Here is a 19,198-nt window from a genome sequence, read left to right on the forward strand (position 1 = left end):
ACACAGTCCCATGTTGGGCTTACAGTTTGAAAAATGCTCATTGTTTTATCCACATCAGCTCTGAAAAGTAGGTATTAACCTCAATTTTTTTGGTGAGGAGACTAAGACACAGAGACTTTTAAATAACTTACCCAAGGTTATGTAACAAAGAGGTCATGGAATTGAGGCTCCATCTGGGGATAGTTGAGGCCTAGAACCTTCTGAGGCAGTAACAATGCTAAGCTCATAAGGGATCGTGTGATTGGTTTCCTTTTGTAGTTTCCTATTAGATTTAGCATCTGACGATATTTTTAGAAAATGGAGGAGTTGTTTCAGGGTACTAATCACTGCTGACAGTGTTTTTGACCTTTGTTCTAGGTAAAGAAGGAATGGGAAGAGGCAGAGCTTCAAGCAAAGAACCTCCCCAAAGCAGAGAGGCAGACTCTGATTCAGGTAAGATGCTTTCTCCAGGGACATAGCTTTCAGCCTCACCATTGGAAAATACGGTCAGATCCCCATTCCCAATGAAGTTAGAATTGGACACCGCCTCCTTTTAGGTGAGGGCTTACAAGGAAGTTGCAGCTGGCCTATTTTTCTTTTTCACCTCACGTATTGCTCACCTATGGTAGAAGAAAACCAAACCCCCACCAGAGCACACCTAATTCATGCCAGAAGGTAACCTTAGCTCAGCTGCCTCTTGTTAGTTCTGCTTTCCTGGCGAAAGTCCTCTGCCATTTTCAGTCTTAGACTGTGACTTGTTTTTCAGCAGTACTGAATTTTTTTAAGACTAATTGAAAATCAAAGGATAGAAAATAAAGATCTCTGATACAATTCATCTCTAACTTTGTCGGCTATAACTAAAATCATAGCAGCAAACTGCATTCCCCTTCAGTAGAAGAGTGTTGCTAGGAATAGGGATAGCAATTTCCAGGACTGATTTGGTTTTTACAAAACTGATTGTGTAAATTTTAAATCATTTTATGTTTAGCTGAAATGTCTTTCCTCCAAATGTCAACACTTTAATAAAGTGTTAAAAGTAATTTTAACAACCTTTGTTATTGATCACTTAGAATATCTAACAATTTTAATTCCTACAGAAGCCAATGCATTTTGTTCAGGGAAATTTAGTTCAGCAGGCTTAAACTGTACCTGTAAACCTGGCCGGATACCTCACAGATAACGTGCCCTTCATGATTTTATTGACAGTAATGGCAAAAACCACAATTACTTTTGCACCAACCTAATGACAGGAATGCTTCAACAGAACTTACCACATAACTCCCATTGGTCAGTGGTCTCAGGGTTTGGAAGTTGGTGCCTTGCTGCAATGTGGGAAAGACAGTGTTCCTTTTTTTATAGTGCATATTGAGGCCGTGGGCTTGCAGGCACTAGCACTTTCAGTTATACATATATTAAAGAAGCCCTCTGACACTGAGATTTAACTTGCTGTCTTTAAAGAAGGAAGTAATTCTCCTGATGGAAGTAGAATGAAGGTAGAATGAAGTAGACTGTGGATCCTACCCTTGCTGCACTCTCCGAACCTGTTACTGTCTTGCATGGGCACTGACAGGAGAAGCACTGGGGTCTAAGGTTGCTTGCCTATGCTTCCTCCGGGTGCCACAAATCATATGTGGTTCCTGCTCTCTTGGTTTAGCACTTCCAAGCCATGGTTAAAGCTTTAGAGAAGGAAGCAGCCAGTGAGAAGCAGCAGCTGGTGGAGACCCACCTGGCCCGAGTGGAGGCTATGCTGAACGACCGCCGTCGGATGGCTCTGGAGAACTACCTGGCTGCCTTGCAGTCTGACCCACCACGGGTGAGTCACAGACAGAACCAAATCATTGATGAGTCGTCCTATGCCTAGTGCTGCCTGTCCTGAGGTGGTGTATGTAGGGGACCAGTGTATGACACTCAGGTCAGTAAAAGTGACATTTGTATGACAAGTTCTGGCAAAGCTGAAGCTAAGAAAAGACGATTAGGGAGGAAAAGGTATTACATTCTAATATCTGCGTATATAAGCTAAGCATGACATCACTTATGCCTGTGTATACCACCTGTGATGTGAAAGTGTTTTGCACTAGAAAAGTATGACCTCGGGAAATTGATTGGTAATTACCCAGTTATTAAACTTCCTTTCAAAGAATGGAAACATGCTTTTCATGAAGACTTTTGAAGAAGTTACATTGTAAATAAGATTATGAAGAAAGGGGTAAAGTAATTTCTTCTGAAACTCTTGTGTGAGTGGTCTCAAATGATTTTGTCCTTTAACACTAACCTGCCTTGCTTTGGGGGATGGAGAGAATTAGGAGGATATTTGTATCCTTAAGTAAGCCAGTTAAAGTCTTCTGTCTTTGGGAGACACAGGAGACTACCTAGCTTGTAATTCAGACATCAGAGGCTGAGCCAGGAAAAAGGACAGATCTGAAGAGAATAGTGGGCTGGAGATTCTGGAAAATACTGTATGTTAAGGAGCCGATATAACTTCAGAACTTAGTTTTGCTATTTTACCTAGACAGTTTTTTAGTTACTTGGTAAGCTAAAAAAGCTTTCAGAGTTTGAACCCGGCTTACAGCTTTCATTCTTGTGCCTAGCTGAGCTTTACATTCTTAAATGAATTTTTAAGCTTTTGTTTTCCTGCCTATTTTCAATTCTCTAGTCTCTGGATATTAAAACAACTGTTCTCTCTTGCAGCCTCATCGCATTCTCCAGGCCTTACGGCGTTATGTCCGTGCTGAGAACAAAGATCGCCTGCATACCATCCGCCATTATCAGCATGTGTTGGCTGTTGACCCAGAAAAGGCGGCCCAGATGAAATCCCAGGTACAGTAGATGTAGTAGAAATTGTTGCCGTGAGGGCATTTCCAGTGGGGAACATAATGCCTTGACTAATGGTTGAACAGCACTACTGGTTGAACAGGACTGCTAGTTGTACTTGTTATTAGTCCTTAGAAAATGATTTTTGATTTCCAAAGACATTGGGTACATGAGCTGGGTTTTGCAAGGGTACTATTTTTAAAACATCTTTTTTTTTTTTTTTGAGACGGAGTCTCACTCTGTCGCCCAGGCCGGAGTGCAGTGGCGCAATCTCGGCTCACTGCAAGCTGCGCCTCCCGGGTTCACGCCATTCTCCTGCCTCAGCCTCCCGAGTAGCTGGGACTACAGGCGCCCGCCACCGCGCCCGGCTAATTTTTTCCATTTTTAGTAGAGACGGGGTTTCACCATGGTCTCGATCTCCTGACCTTGTGATCCGCCCGCCTCGGCCTCCCAAAGTGCTGGGATTACAAGCGTGAGCCACCGCGCCCGGCCAAAACATCTTTTTTTATACTTTTTTATATTAACTACTTTGTACTTAAACAATTTCCGATTTTTTTTATATCATTTATTTCTGATTTAAGTATTGCCAGAACCAATATTCAAGATCCTTTTCTAGGTATATTTATCAAGCAGATCTTAAAAATTAAGTCTCTTGTTTTGTGCAGTATGGTTTTTGTTTAGACAGACACTTTTACATTCCTAGGTTTTGTCCGGCTTTACTTTCTTCTATAGAGGTTTGTTTCTGGTTCCTGTTTCTAATATTGGTGTTGTTCATATGTTAACTTGAGTTTTACTTTCTTGTATTCATAAAAATGAACTTGCCTACCAGACTGCTAGCTTCCGTGTAAACAGGAAGTCTCGTAGCCCATCCTGTTAGTTTTCCTAGAGGGCCTTATGGTAACAACGCTGATCTTATTTCATTTCCTCTCATATTGTAAATACAGTACTGTGCCGATTGTGAGTGCCAGGGTACGTGGGCTCACTCACTGCACGGGTGCTGGCCTGTCAGTCCAGAAACCCTCCTTCCCCACAGTTGCTGCGTGTGCGAAGATGATAACGTGCCTAGAGGCCTTTGGGGTGTTGGAGCTGAGCTGTTCTGTTTGTGGAGCTGGGGTCTGTCTGAGTGCCAGATTCCACACTGGCATTCAGTGCTGCCGGGCTGGCTCCCCTGAGTGCCCTTGAGCAGCTCACACGCTGGCGTAGAGAGAGGGAAGAGCAGGTGTTTTGTGGGTTTTTTTGTTTGTTTTTTGAGACGGAGTCCCACTCTATCACTCAGGCTGGACTGCAGTGGCGCCATCTCAGCTCACTGCAACCTCCGCCTCCCGGGTTCAAACAGTTCTCTTGCTTCAGCCTCCCGAGTAGCTGGGATTACAGGCGCCCGCTGTAACACCTGGTTAATTTTTGTGGTTTCAGTAGAGACAGGGTTTCACCATATTGGCCAGGCTGGTGTTGAACTCCTGGCCTCAGGTAATCCGCCCACCTCAGCCTCCCAAAGTTCTAGGATTACAGGCGTGAGCCACTCCCCGCAAGCCCAGAGCAGGTGTTCTTAGATATATAGAGTTCACTTCAGAAGCTGGTTGTTTTGGGGAATAAAAGAGCTCAGGCTTTTAAAGAGTGGGAAGAAAGTGGAAAGGGGCTGGGCTGGAGACCCTAAGAGGCATCTGGTGTGGGCCTGGAGCTCAAGGCTTTGCTTCACGCTGGATGCAGCAGCAGAAGAGAAAGTCTAAGAGGCCTGGATGGAAAATGCATGCATCTTGACAGGGCTTAGACTTTTGGGGTCTACTTGATTTTTGAAAAGACTTAATCACTTTCCAGACTTCCTATTTTAAAATTAAATTATTGTGTTGTATTTTAGCCAGTTTTGTGTGAGAGTAGAAGGGAAGGAGAGATTTTGATCAGTGTAGTAAATAGAGAATTCTTGCAAGTGAGATCAAACTTCCACACCAAGTAATGTGGGAAGTAGAGCCCTCCCATCTTAAAACACCTTTGGGGAGAAAACCCAGCTCTCCTGTCTGCTACTTACTGTCTGCTCTTAGCTGTAATTCTGGCAAAGCTTACCTTCTGCCTTGTTCCCTATTCTGTTATCTAAACATTAGAAAAATTTGCAGATGTTCAGCCTGTTGTAACTTGTGCCATATCTACTTGTCTGTATATGAGTGAGATGGTGCTTTTACCCCTATACTATAGCCAGTGGTTTGCTGTAGAGACACTAATTTCCAGTCTCCCACCCTGTGGTTCTTGTCCTCTGTGAGTGTATGAACCATCTGCTCTCACATGGCTCCCTGTTCCTCTGGGGAGGTGTAGCAGGACAACGCTTGCTGAGCCTGTGGGTGTTGCATTTTGGCTCCATTTGCATTTCTTCTTCAAGGCACTCCTGTGCTTTCCTTGATTGACAGAATGGCACATACAAAATTAAATTGCTTTCATCCTTGCTTTAAAAGGTCAGAGAGATGTCAGTCTACAATAAAAGCATCTTTCCATTTAGCTTTTTTTCTCATGTTGACCCTTCATGTTAATGGCTTCAAGCCCATGTGATTAATCCATTGGTTTCCAGCGCCCTCTTTAGGAAAAGCTTGGTAATTGCAGGTCTAACCAGGCAGGGATGACTTTGCTTTTTAAGCTTATGGGAGCTACAGCAACACACCTCGCCATGTCATTGGGGTGGATGCTAGCCCGAGTCACCTTTCACTTCCATCCTGAAAAGCTGTAAAAATAGTGACCACTTCTAATGGCTTTTTTTTTTTTTTTTTAAATGAATAACCTTAGAACTTTTGCATTCGGAAAAGGCAGTGAGCTGTGGTGGATGAGTCTTCCTGTATCACTCCCTTAAAATCAGGTTTATTTATTCCTCAGCATGAGTTTTTAAAAAAATAACAATTTAGTTAAATAGGAATAAACTAATTCTTTACCACAATAATCATTTAAGCAATTGCTTCACTAAGCAAAATCCATAATGGTTCCCTGTGTCACCAAGTCTACTTTTCAGCCAGTAATTTCAGTCTTTTTTAATCCCATCTAATCTGACCAGTGGTAGAAATCGACTGACTCTTTTCTTTCACTCAGCAAAACCTTACTGAACGTTCAGCATTGTACAAATCAGGGCTCTTTTTTTTTTTTTTTTTAAACTCAATATGATTAGTATTAAGTGCCTCGAATGAAAATCCAGTAGCTAGTGGCCATTTTTTAATAAATTGTCTCAACTTGGAGCACTCTCTTTAGATAAATTCTCACATCAGCTGGGGGAATTATACAGTTTGAACACTTTTTTTTTTTTTTTTTTTGAGACAGGATCTTGCTCTGTTGCCTAGGTTGGAGTGCAGTAGCACAGTCATAGCTCACTGTAGCCTAAACCTCCTGGGCTCCAGTGATCCTCCAGCCTTAGCCTCCCAAGTAGCTGTGACTACAGGCACACAGTACTATGCCTGGCTAATTTTTGTATTTTTTGGTAGAGGCAGGGTTTCATCATGTTGGCCAGGCTGGTCTCAAACTCCTTGGCTCAAGTGATCCTCCTGTCTCACCCTCCCAAAGTGCTAGAATTACAGGTGTGAGCCACCACGCCCAGGCTGAGCATGTTCTTATACTTTAGCAGTCAGTAAATACGGCGTGAGGAGTAATACATTTCCCCTGACCAGTTGCTTTGCTCTAGACTCTGTAGAGAATGTACTTTGTAAAGTGGTTTTTCCAGAAGTTGTGTCGATGTTCCAGCTGCAAGTTCCCTCCTGGCCTAGTTGTTTTCAATCACAACACCTCTCCACCCTAACTCTGCTTCCAGGTGATGACACATCTCCACGTGATTGAAGAAAGAAGGAACCAAAGCCTCTCTCTGCTCTACAAAGTACCTTATGTAGCCCAAGAAATTCAAGAGGAAATTGGTGGGTACCAGCTGTTTGTGTCAAGGTCATGTGGGACTTCTTGCAGAGGCTCAGGAGTGAAAGCTAGGCAAGAGTAGAGAGATATGAGCAAGCAAGGCGTGTGAAGTGGGGCATTAGCACACCCTGGCTTCAGAAGCCTAGAATCCACTGGAGCATACATGGCAAGGTGAAGGAGGAACCAAGGACAGATGCACTGGCTGTGAGCCACGGAGCCTTGGGTTTCACTGACCTTCACTCCATTAGCGGAAGAATATCTGGGGTATGAAATTGCAAGAGACTAGGAGATTTCCTGTTACCATTTTCCTCCTTAATTCTGATTATTCCAGGCACCTGATTTTATATAATTCTCACCTCCTTTTCCTCTCCCAGTCTTTATCTTCTTCATTTATTCAACAAGTTTTATTGTGTCTGCTGTGTGTCACAGAGTAAAATGGTCCACAAGCAGATAGTACCTGCTGGAGTTCATGTGACAATAGGAGAAAAACAGACAGTAAAACAAGAAAATAAATGTCAGGTGGTGATAAGTGCTGTGCAGAGTTAAAACTCGGGCACAGTGGTAGAGAGCGGCCGGTTGGGGCGGCTGGCTCTAGGGATGGTGGCCTGAGATCCAAATGGTAAGATCACAGTGGGAGAGCACATTGGTAGCAGAGTGAGCGGCAGCTACAAAGCCCCCAGGTGGAAGTCAAGCATCACATTTAAGTAGATCAGTGTGGCTACAACATAGCAAAGGGGATGCGGCCAAAGTATGCAGGGACCAGATCGGGAAGAAATTTCAGCAAAATCAAGGAGTTTGGTTTTTATTTTAGGATAATGGGAAGCCGTTAGAGGATTTTCAGCTAGGGAAAGACTAGATCTGGATTATGAATTTTTAAAAGCTCACTTGGCTGCTTTGTGTAGAGTCGATTAAAATTAGAAACCAGCCAGGAAGCGATTATAGAAATCCAGGAGAGCACTGTTGGGAGTATGCACTGAAGGGGTGATGGGGTAGGAGAAGGAGTGCCCCGGGGACAGCTGGGGACGGTCTCTAGGATGTGTTCTGGGGGGAGTGTGTGGGGCTTTGCCCAGGGCTGCGTGTGCGGTTGGGGGAGCGGCATCAAGAATTGCACTCAGGGTTCCACTGTGGGCAGCTCGGGGATGGTGGTACCATGGCCAACTGAGGTAGAGAAGGAAATCTGGAGCTCTCTTGATACATGTTAAGATAGAAATTTCTGTTGGGTGTTACGTGGAGATCTAAGTAGGATTTAGGTGAGGCAGAGGTCAGTCAGTAGGTCCAGGATTCAGGCCTGGGAGTCATGGTATGTGGTCAGTATTTAAAACTGGCATCAGGGAGAAGTAGGTCAGAGGGTGTGAAGCGGTAGTTGTAGTTACGTGGGGTGGATACGTCTAGAGATGGGATGGACAGCGTGAGGACTGTAGTTATATATATAATACTGTACTATATACTAAAAATTTGTCGAGAGTAGATTTGGGGTATTCTTATTTTTAAAAAAAGTAACTCTGGAAGGTGATGCGTGTGTTTGCTTGACTGCGGAAATCATTTCACGGTGTATATGTATATCAAATCATTATATCGTATACCTTAAATATGTACCGTTTTTAAAACCCCCAAAATCTGTGGTGTTGTGGATACCACTTAACTGGAGTGTGGAGGTGGAGGCAGGGGTGCGTGGGATGACGCCCTGGGGTCCCTGGTGCTGGGGCTCTGTGGTGCCACAGCATCAGGGAAGGTGTTTCAGGCAGGAGCTGGGAGCCACAGTGGGTCTTGGAGCTCTAGAGCATCCTGTGCCTGGACACCAGGCCCTTCTGAAGCCTGCTCTCTGTCCCCTGCCCTGTCTTCATCAGATGAGCTCCTTCAGGAGCAGCGTGCAGACGTGGACCAGTTCACTGCCTCCATCTCAGAGACCCCTGTGGACGTCCGGGTGAGCTCTGAGGAGAGTGAGGAGATCCCTCCGTTCCACCCCTTCCACCCCTTCCCAGCCTTACCTGAGAACGAAGGTGTGTATGGGCGACGGTGCCACTTCTGGGCAGCAGGGGGAGGACAAAATGAGAGAATTAAAGTCAGTGTTTTGAAAACCAAATTGAGTTGGGAGATGGTGTTCCTGTGAGAGTCAGGGGAAGGGAGACCGGATTCATTGAACACCTACTGTGTGCAAGGACCCTGCTAGATGCTTTCAAATCATTGGTGTCAATGTCACCATGAAGTTAAGACTAATTCTCCTATTTCAAGATGGGTGGCTTCAAACCCCCACTTCTTCCAACTTGTGCACTTCTTACGTGTGGGAGGCACTCGGCAGTTGAAACAGCACCTTCCTGTTAGGCTGTTACCTTTGCGCAGCTGTCTTGGGAGGTGGGTGCCGGGGAGGCTGAGGAGGTGACAGGGCTGGTGCAGGCTCATATCTCTGACATGCGGTGGGGTAAGAAGCTGTTCCTCTGGCTCCTAGGCAGACGTTCTTCCCTCTATTCCCCTGCTGGTTCTCAGTGTCTAAGAGGATCTCTAAAAGCTGTGAGCCTGCTTCAGAAATAAACAAGTTGCTGAGCCCAGTGCCCTGAGAGTAGTCCCCCTCGTCAGTTCTGTTTGTTGCTGTTGCTGCTGATAGGGTCATGTTAAGAATGGCCCACAGCTATGCCATAGTCCTTGTTACATGCCTGCGTTAGCTAAGCATCTCAGCGGATGCTCTCCATCCTCACAGTAACCCTCGCAGGTGGGTAGTCGAGTGTCCCCAAGTGGGGATTCTGAGGTGTAAAGAGGTTAAGTTTGTAAGGGGAGAGTCAGGAGTTGAACCCAAGCCAGTCTGGTCCTGCAGTCACAGACCTGACGGGATATAGCACTGGAACAGAGGCCTCAGGAAGGCATCAAATTGGGAGTGGGGGGATGGAGGTACATCCATGTTAGCCTTCAGACCTTAACAGAAATGCCTTCTGGTTATCGCAGAGCAGTTGACTCTTCAGAAATAAAACGGGATCTGAGGAAGTGGCAGATAGATGAAGAGCACCGTGCCATTCCCAGATCTCCGTGGGTTTGTTGGGTGGCCATGCTTAGAAAACTTCTTATGTGCTTATTGGGGGTCGGGGCAGCTTGGATATACCTGAACTAGAACCTTACCTCCCTGTCAGCAAACCACAACCAACACTGACTTCAATTTTTGCTTTTTTCTAAGAAAAATATTTATGTGGGCTAAGCTAAATAGTGCAGGCATCTCCCAAAGTTTCCCTAAAAAGGCCCAAGACAGACCTACTTTTTTCTCTCTTATCAAGGATACTCTCCAGTGATTTGCTGTGGCTTCTACTGCTGGTTTGTTTATGGGGTAGTTCAGGCATAGTGTTTTTAAGGAGGAATACTTTTTGTTCACTTTATAGAGAAATTCTAAGATAGAAATTTTAAAAGAAGCCATTTTCTTTCTTAATCTCCTTTTGTGCTGTTTTATTTTGTTTTTTATTGTTTTCCTTTCTGCTAGACACTCAGCCGGAGTTGTACCACCCAATGAAAAAAGGTTGGTTTGTCCAAGATGTTCCCTTTAAGACCTTCATTCCTCTCCACTCCCCAGTGTGTCTGAAGCTTCATGTTCTGTTTCATGCCATCACCTGGCTTTCCCCACCTCATTTCTTCCGGCGCGGCTGTGAGTGGAGTCAGAGCAGCGCCGCCTCCATGTTGCTAACAAGCTGACCTGACTCCAGCACTCTGAGGCCAGTTTCCGTGGCGTTGGTTACCGCGTGGTCATGCCAAGCTTTCCCTCTGGGATGTCAGAGAATGCACAGCAGCCAAAATAGATTTCATGACCCTTTTAATCTGGGTAGATTTTTAGAAGTATTTCCCACTTAGGTTGGTTGTGAACCGCTGTATCTGTGTACATATGCCTTATTTACAGTAAGGTGGAGAGTCTTTCTCTTTTCCCTCTTTTTCTCTGCAATTCCCATTTACGTCTTTTCTTTTTGGCTCTCCTTGCCTTTTGTCTGTGCCAGCTGTCTCATGTCCCCTGAGTTGTAGCCTTCCTCAGAACATCAGAGGCTGATGGATCAAACACGTGGAGACAGCCCAGCTCACTGTACTGAGTCTCCAGTTTTCAAAAACCGTTCACGCTCCATAAAGCACTATGGGGAATGCTTTGCATACTTGATCTGAGTCCACTGAACGTCCCTGTAGGATGGGTAGTGGTTTTAGCTCTATTTTCTATATTACATAATTGAAGTTTCTGAGATGACATGACTTGCTCTAAGAAGTGGAGGAACCAGGATTTGAACCCAGTTCTCTGTCCTCCAAGCCCATGTGATTTTATTACCTAAGCTGTTGGTGTCACGGGATCCCCCAGGTGGGTGGCGGCCCAGTCACTGTGAATCATTTCAACATTTCTTGTTCATAATGTGTCATATGAGCCCGCCCTTGGCTTTGGCAGACTTCTTATGGATGGGCCAAATGGTGTTGTCTGGCTAAGAAGCTGGTGTTCTGCTTCATGCCACAGGTTGTTCTCAGAACACAAAAGTGTGAGTTGAATCTTCTGAAAATGACTTACGCATAGATGCTTTATTTTATTCTACTTGGATATCCCTATTCTTGGGGATGACTGTGCTGACAAAGATGAGTTTTCTAGAAGTTTAACGGGCTTTTGCCTTTATACTTAACTGTTATGAGTTGGGACAATTTAAACATTAACTTTGGTGTTTTGAAGTCACTTGTTTATGTGTTTTTTTAAAGAAACATGGGGGCTATACCACCAAAAATGTATTATAACAGTCTGGACTGGCGGTAGGTTTTTTTTTTTAATTTTTTTTTTGAGATGGGGTCTTCCTCTCGCCCAGGCTGGAGTGCAGTGGTGCAGTCTTGGCTCACTGCAGCCTCCTCCTCTGGGGCTCAAGCAGTCTTCCTACCTCAGCCTCCCAAGTAGGTGGGGTGACAGGTGCATGCCACCACCCTCAGCTAGTTGTTTTGTTTGTTTATTTTTGTATTTTTAGTAGAGATGGGGTTTTGCCATGTTGCCCAGGTTGGTCTCCAACTCCTGGACTCAAGTGATCCTCCCACCTTGGCCTCCCAAAATGCTGGGATTATAGGCATGAGCCACTGTGTCCAGCGACAGTAGGCCTTTAGTTGGCTTAGTGCCACATTGCTTTTTGAATAAAATCCTGCCGTGTGACCTTTAAAATTCTGCAAGAGAGAAACATGGAAGGAGCTCAGAATTACAATTGATTGGGCTTGGTCATGAGCATCCTTGCTGAGGCAATATCCTCCCAGATCCCTCTTTCTCAAATAGTTATAGTGCAGTATTGCTATTTCATGGGCATTTTGAGACAAAAGCTGGCTCTGATTTAACTAGAATCAAGTCGTGGACGTCTTTAAAGTTGAAGCTTTAGACAAATTGCATTGTTTTTTACTGCATTGCGTTAGCTAGCCTCCAAGTTCAGCGACTGGGGAAGCTGTTACAAATTGCTATGTGTTAAGAATGAGTCTAGTTGTGAGGCAGAAGCTCTGCTGTGGCTGTGCCTTGGGCCGTTATCTGCCTTTGACGAGCCCAGGGACAGCAGTGCTTTGCGTGTCCTCATGTTGAAATCTCACTTGCAGGTAGTTACCTTCGAATGCCAGGTATGCTGTCAGGTTGATCTAGTTATAAAAGGCTCATATCACAGACATTTATGTTGAACTGTATGTTATTCTTACGATAGCTAGAAATCACATGCTTTGGAACTAAAAATAGAGGACTGCCTCTCACGTTCCCTCCCTGGGTCTGTGCTGCATCGTCGTGCTGTGTATTTGGATACTGTCCTTCGGAGCGCCACACATGAGTGATGTTGCTCAGGCAGTGTCTGACCTTGGCAAGAAGAGAGTTGCTATTCTTGCGGCTCCGTTTAGAGAAAGGGGCCTTCCATGCTGATACTAGAATTCTCCCTATAGATGGAATGCTTCCTTCCTGTTTATCTTCTAATAGCCACTTAGGATATGAGCATCTAGGATCCCGGCCCTGAGAGGGATTCAGCGTGATGGGAGATGCAAGAAGAAATCCATAATGACAAACTGTGATTATAAATGCCATCACCTGGGAACCTCCCCAGGACCAACTGAAACTCTAAGGAAAAATAAGAGTTTAGGTTGGGGAGGGTATTTGAGGCAGAATGAATTCCCTGTGGGTTCACCTACTAAGTTGTCCAAGGCAAACGTGCAGGTTATTGTGAGGATGGGTGCTGTGGCAGCCGGGTGTGGGTAGTAGGTACTCAGTAATTTCTCCTATAATGGTGGTGTGTGTTTCCCATGCTAGGATGCCTCTGGGCTCCACTTCTATGTATCTTACAATAAACATTTTCTCTGAAGGCTTGCATTCCATTTTCCCAAGTTGGAGACAAGTAAGCACTCCGTCCTCCTCCATTAAACCCATCAGTCTCTGCAAATGCCTGTCTCATTCATCTTTAGAGAGCACAGGGCACCCTCAGACATGTGAACGCGGTGGCAGATGAGTTGTGGGGGGAGGTGTGTGGGAGGGGCTCACTGGCCCTCAGGAGGGAGTTTGTTGCTTCTGTGCAATGGGTGTGAGATGGGCCGTCCTTGGGAACTCAGCCGTGATCTCTCTCCACACAGGATCTGGAGTGGGAGAGCAGGATGGGGGACTGATCGGTGCCGAAGAGAAGGTGATTAACAGTAAGAATAAAGTGGATGAAAACATGGTGAGCCTGTTCTTTCTTCTGCCCAACATGCTTTACTTTTGAGACTCATTAGAGTGAGTGACCTGATGTCAGATGCTTCCAGGCGCACGTCTGTGTTCATTTTCCACACAGTAGAAGGTTGGAGGGCTTCGGCGACTCCCACAGACTGGCTGTGGTGTTTAGCATCTGGGTATGAAAAGGATTAAAGAGCCCTTTTCAGCAGTAGCTCATCTCTTGTATAGAGTAGGAAAATATATTTACAACTAAAGATAAAAATAACCTGTTAGAGGCCATTTTCAAGTGAGTAGAGTTAATACTTGGATTAGTGTTGGGTTTTGTTCTTACACTGCCTTAGGTTTATACCCCCTTTTATTCACCTAGTATTTTCTATCATTTATAGTTCTGGATTATCCTCAACTGAGTTTGATAGTTAAATGTGGCATTGTTTTTTTTTTTTTTTTTTTTGAGATGGGCGTCTTGCTCTGTCACCCAGGCTGGAGTGCAGTGGCGCGATCTCGGCTCATTGCAGCTCTGCCTTCTGGGTCCACGCCGTTCTCCTGCCTCAGCCTCCCAAGTAGCTGGGACTACAGGCGCCCGCCACCACACCCAGCTAATTTTTTGTATTTTTTAGTAGAGACAGGGTTTCACCATGTTAGCCAGGATGGTCTCGATCTCCTGACCTCGTGATCCGCCCGCCTCAGCCTCCCAAAGTGCTGGGGTTACAGGCGTGAGCCACCACGCCCAGCCTAATTGTGGCTTTTTGGCAATCTGTTCTGAAATACATCTCCACACGGTTACTTGAAGGAAAACGCATATAGGACCAGCTGCCATAATATAGTCTTCCCTCCATACCTGCCCCTTCATTAGGGGTTTGGGGAGTGGATTTGGAAGGCTGTGACAGAACTGGTTGGTTAATGGGGGTCCCACAGGTACCTGCTTCCTTCCATCAAGCAGCAGGTAGCAGAGGAAGGAGGTAGCAAATACCAAACTCCCCGTTCACCCAGTTGCTCACTGCCGACATTCTCATGACTGTTTCAGGTCATTGACGAGACTCTGGATGTTAAGGAAATGATTTTCAATGCCGAGAGAGTTGGAGGCCTTGAGGAAGAGCGGGTACGTGCTTAGCTCCAAAACCTAAGGTTTCCTGTCAGTCTTAGGTGTTTCTCCTCTGGACCTTCTCAGTTCAAGTAGAAAGCAGGAGAGATGCCTGAGCTAATAAGGGTCCCTCATCCCCAGTTTCCCATACTTTTGGATAAGAAAGCTAAAATTAAAATCTCCATGGAGATTGGGAAGAGTGGGCGTTCTCCACATACGGGTGGTTCCCTGCAAAGCAGGATCTTGGTGCTACTTTGGGTTTTAGGGACTCACCCTTCCAGGAGCGTGGCCCTCAGTGTGTTACTTGACTCACGGCTTCCAGATGGTCACTGAGACTTTGTTCCACATCTGCTTTGTTACGTAGGAATCCGTGGGCCCACTGCGGGAGGACTTCAGTCTGAGTAGTAGTGCCCTCATTGGCCTGCTGGTCATCGCAGTGGCCATTGCCACAGTCATCGTCATCAGCCTGGTGATGCTGAGGAAGAGGCAGTATGGCACCATAAGCCACGGGATTGTGGAGGTGAGGAGCTGGGCTGCTGAGGGCCTGCTCTGCACTGTGGGCTGGGTGGGGGTGGGAACCTGTGGAATTAATAAGCATCTTTACTCCTCGAGTACTGGACATGCTGCTGTCATCAGTTCAGTTACTCACTGGATTCCTCGCTCATGTGTTTGGAAATCAGCCCCTGCCACAAGGGACTGTTGCCAAATTTCAACATTAGTTTGGGCTTTGGCTATGAATGTCAGAAAGTCGTGTGAACATTTTATGCTACAGAGGGTGAAAACTCTTTTCTCAGATTATTTCCTTAGTGTTCCTTTTTCCAGGTATGTGTTTTTTTAAATGGGAGGAGGGAGCAACAGGAAGTTTACAAAGTGCTGAAGCCGGCTGTTTCCGTTCTGTCCTCTGCTGGTTACTGAACTTCTCCTGCCGCTCATTCCTTAGTGAAGAGTGGGAATGTCCAGAGTCCCTTGATCCTTAAATATAAATACAGTAAGGGCCTTAGTGAGCCCTGGGAAATTAGTGCAGATTCTGGTCTTAGTTATTTGTGGTTTTTTGTTTGTTTTTGGTTTTGGTTTTTTGGAGACAAAGAGTCTCGCTCTGTTGCCCAGGCTGGAGTGCACTGGTGTGATCTCAGCGCACTGCAGCCTCTGTCTCCCGGGTTCAAGTGATTCTTGTGCCTCAGCCTTCTGCCTAGCTGAGACTACAGGTGCACGCCACCATGCCCAGCTAGTTTTTGTATTTTTAGTAGAGATAGGATTTCCCCATATTGACTGGGGTGGTCTCAGACTGCTGACTTCAAGTGATCCACCTGCCTCAGCCTCCCAAACTGCTGGGATTACAAGCATGAGCTACTGTACCTGGCCAGTTATTTGGTTTTATCTCTTGCTGGAGACTGGCCTAGCTGTAGAATTTCAGAGTTGAAAAAGACCAGAGATCCCCTGGTCCCACTGTCTGCGTGCTAGCCTACTGCTGAGTGGCTTGCCTTGGCTGGCCCAGGTAGTAAGCAGTGGCGCGGAGCCTTGCTTGTTACCATGGTGCTAGGACATCCAGTTGACTGGCATCTTCTGTGAGGGCTAAGCTTTCAGGGCTCTCGTTTCTAAAGCATTGCCTCTTTGATCCCCTTATTTTCTTTCTCCTGTGTTTTACCACCAGTTCTCATGTGGCCTGTCCTGTGGGAACGGGCTGCTGGCTGCATTTGGTCCTCAGGGGATCGTGCAGCAAATGGCTCAGGTCTCCCAACGCCCTGTGCAGGTCTCTTCCCAGACACCACAATGACCCTCAGGTTTTGTTCTTCCAGGTTGATCCAATGCTCACCCCAGAAGAGCGTCACCTGAACAAGATGCAGAACCATGGCTATGAGAACCCTACCTACAAATACCTGGAGCAGATGCAGATTTAGGTGGCACGGAGCACGGCAGCCCTGGTGGAGGGGTGCAGGCAGGCCAGAAGATCCCACGATTCCGATCGACTGCCGACCAGCGGCTGCTGCCAGGGGCTGCGTCTGACATCCTGACCTCCTGGACTGTAGGACTATATAAAGTACTACTGTAGAACTGCAATTTCCATTCTTTTAAATGGGTGAAAATGTTAATATAACAATATATGATATATAAACCTTAAAAGAAAAAAATGATCTATTGCAGATATTTGATGTAGTTTTCTTTTTTAAATTAATCAGAAACCCCACTTCGATTGTATTGTCTGACACATGCTGTCAATGTATAATAAACGGGAAATGTCGATTTTCAATAATAGACTTATATGCAGGCTGTCGTTCCAGTTACGTTGTGTAAGTCAACTCTTCAGGCTCATTCACTCTCCTGGCTTTTATTTAAAGGAAAAAAAAGGCAGTATTCCCTTTTTAAATGAGCTTTCAGGAAGTTGCTGAGAAATGGGGTGGAATAGGGAACTGTAATGGCCACTGAAGCACGTAGGATACCCTTGCAAAATGATGTGAAAGGACCAGTTTCTTGAAGTCCAGTGTTTCCACGGCTGGATACCTTTGTGTCCAAAGTCCCGTCACCAAGGACATTAAAGATATTTCATTCCAGCATCTTCTAGAGAGCTTGGTGTGTACAGATGAGGGTGTCCACTGCTGCTTTCCTTCAGAATCCAGTGCTTCCACAGAGATTAGCCTGCAGCTTGTATTTGACATTCTTCGCTGTCTGTTGTTTACCTACCGTAGCTTTTTACTGTTCACTTCCCCTTCCAACTGTCCAGATGTGCAGGCCCTTCCTCTCTGGACTTTCTCCAAAGGCACTGACCCTCGGCCTCCACTTTGTCCCCTCACCTCCACCCCTCCTGTCACCGACCCTGTGACGTTCACTCAGAGAAGACCACACCAAGGAGGCGGCCTCTGGCCCAGGAGAGAACACAGGGAGGTTTGTTTGTGTGAAAGGAAAGTAGTCCAGGCTGTCCCTGAAACTGAGTCTGTGGACACTGTGGAGCGCTTTGAACAATTGTGTTTTCTTCACGAGTCTGTGTAATGCTTGTACAGTTGGTGTTGATGCCCACAGCTTCTGCTTTTGCTTTTTCTTTTAAATCTGAAGGTTCTGGTAACCTGTGGTGTATTTTTATTTTTCTGTGACTTTTCCTTTTTCCTCCTCTTTGACCCTATTCATGTCTCTACCCACTATGCACAGATTAAACTTCACCTGCAAACTCCTTAATATGATCTGTGGAGAATGTACACAGTTTAAACACATCAATAAATCCTTTAACTTCCACCGAGACTGCTTGTTTCATTGACCACGGCATTGATCTGTGTGATGCTTCTGCCCCCTGCCTCCGGGAGGGTGAGACCTGCCTTCCACGAAGGACCCCAGCTGTGCCTCGCAGACAGAAATATGTCTGTCAAGCCTTGACTCGGGTTCCAATGCCATTTTGCATTTAGAAAACAAAGTAGAGGGAATGTCTGCATAGAGCATTTGTCTGGCAAAGTTCAGGCTACTGATACTTGTTAATATGAGACTTCTTAATGCTACTGGAAACGAGTAGGGCCTGTGGCTGAATTTTCAGAGAAATGCTTGTAGCTTCCATTTGCTTAAATAACCTGACACGGGGAGGCCCTATCCCCTCATTGATGGGGGTGTTCGGTTTGTTGCCTTGACAACTGCTTAGAGGGCTGTCTGCCTGGGGCCAGTTTTATCTACTGAGCTAAGATTTTTTTAATGCCCAGCTACAGGGAAGAGGGTCAATTCAGGGGTAAATCTCAGTCCCTACCCTAGTTTAATGCCAGTTTAAATATATGGAGTAATTATCAAGGTAATGTCATATATACTTGTGTGTAGATGTACATGTGTGTACATACGTGACGAATCTTCCCTGGGATACCGGACTAGGGAGTGTTTTTTTGTTTGTTTTTTTTTTTTTTGAGACGGGGTCTCGCTGTGTCTCCCAGGCTGGAGTGCAGTGGCGTGATCTCGGCTCACTGCAAGCTCCGCCTCCTGGGTTCACGCCATTCTCCTGCCTCAGCCTCCCGAGTAGCTGAGACTACAGGCGCCCGCCACCACGCCCGGCTAGTTTTTTGTATTTTTAGTAGAGACGGGGTTTCACCATGTTAGCCAGGATGGTCTTGATCTCCTGACCTCGTGATCCACCCGCCTCGGCCTCCCAAAGTGCTGGGATTACAGTAGGGAGTGTTTTATGAGCCAGGAAGCATCTTGTGAGCCAGGTGAATAGGCTGGGTCTTTATAGTGGTTGCCACTTCCCCATCAGCCTCTCCCTTCTGCCTGCATTGGTCACTGAAGTTGCTGCCAGGAAAGCCCTGAAGAAGAGGGAACTTTTTTGTTTTTCAAAACCAGTTTCTGCTGGAGTGCTCTGAAGAGCGTTATCACCCGACCCTCTGCAGTATCAGCTGGAAACTGATCTCAGGGTCATTCTGATTTCAAAGCTAACAGACCAGCTTCATTGAGCTTAGTACCTGCCATGTGCTAGCTGCCTCCAAGTCAGGGCCGCGTTTTTGTCTTTTTTTTTTTTTTTTTTTTTTGAGACAGTCTGTTGCCCAGGCTGGAGTGCAGGGGCACGATCTCAGCTCACTGCAACCTCTGCCTACCAGGTTCAAGCAGTTCTGTCTCAGCCTCCAGAGTAGCTGGGACTACAGGTGTGCACCACCGCGCCCGGCTAATTTTTTTGTATTTTTAGTAGAGACAGGGTTTCGCCATGTTGGCCAGGCTGGTCTCGAATTTGTGACCTCCTGATCCACTCGCCTTGGCCTCCCAAAGTGCTGGGATTACAGGCGTGAGCCACCCCGTCCAGCTCCATTTAGTCTTAACCTTTTGATGCATTCCCCTCTTCCAGAAAAGATGCTGAGGTCTTC

At 45.9% G+C, this 19,198-nt stretch overlaps 1 protein-coding gene across 4 annotated transcripts in view; it reads left to right on the top strand.

Annotated features, from left to right (window-relative positions):
• APLP2 (amyloid beta precursor like protein 2) overlaps nucleotides 1-17,606 on the top strand; it is a 72,260-nt gene extending 54,654 nt beyond the window's left edge. For 2 of the 4 annotated variants that reach the window (XM_045369963.2, XM_045369965.2), the window contains 10 exons: nucleotides 358-432; nucleotides 1,634-1,792; nucleotides 2,668-2,796; nucleotides 6,563-6,662; nucleotides 8,505-8,657; nucleotides 10,118-10,153; nucleotides 13,222-13,307; nucleotides 14,325-14,399; nucleotides 14,746-14,901; nucleotides 16,178-17,606. In XM_045369963.2, the coding sequence (XP_045225898.1) occupies nucleotides 358-432; nucleotides 1,634-1,792; nucleotides 2,668-2,796; nucleotides 6,563-6,662; nucleotides 8,505-8,657; nucleotides 10,118-10,153; nucleotides 13,222-13,307; nucleotides 14,325-14,399; nucleotides 14,746-14,901; nucleotides 16,178-16,279 (1,071 nt within the window). In that variant the 3' untranslated portion in view covers nucleotides 16,280-17,606. The remainder of the gene's footprint in view (nucleotides 1-357; nucleotides 433-1,633; nucleotides 1,793-2,667; nucleotides 2,797-6,562; nucleotides 6,663-8,504; nucleotides 8,658-10,117; nucleotides 10,154-13,221; nucleotides 13,308-14,324; nucleotides 14,400-14,745; nucleotides 14,902-16,177) is intronic. The other 2 variants (XM_045369964.2, XM_045369966.2) reach the window with 1 other exon arrangement.
• Nucleotides 17,607-19,198: the final 1,592 nt, after the last annotated feature.

Source organism: Macaca fascicularis, chromosome 14 (assembly GCF_037993035.2).
Source record: "Macaca fascicularis isolate 582-1 chromosome 14, T2T-MFA8v1.1".
In the NCBI taxonomy this organism is placed as follows: domain Eukaryota; kingdom Metazoa; phylum Chordata; class Mammalia; order Primates; family Cercopithecidae; genus Macaca; species Macaca fascicularis.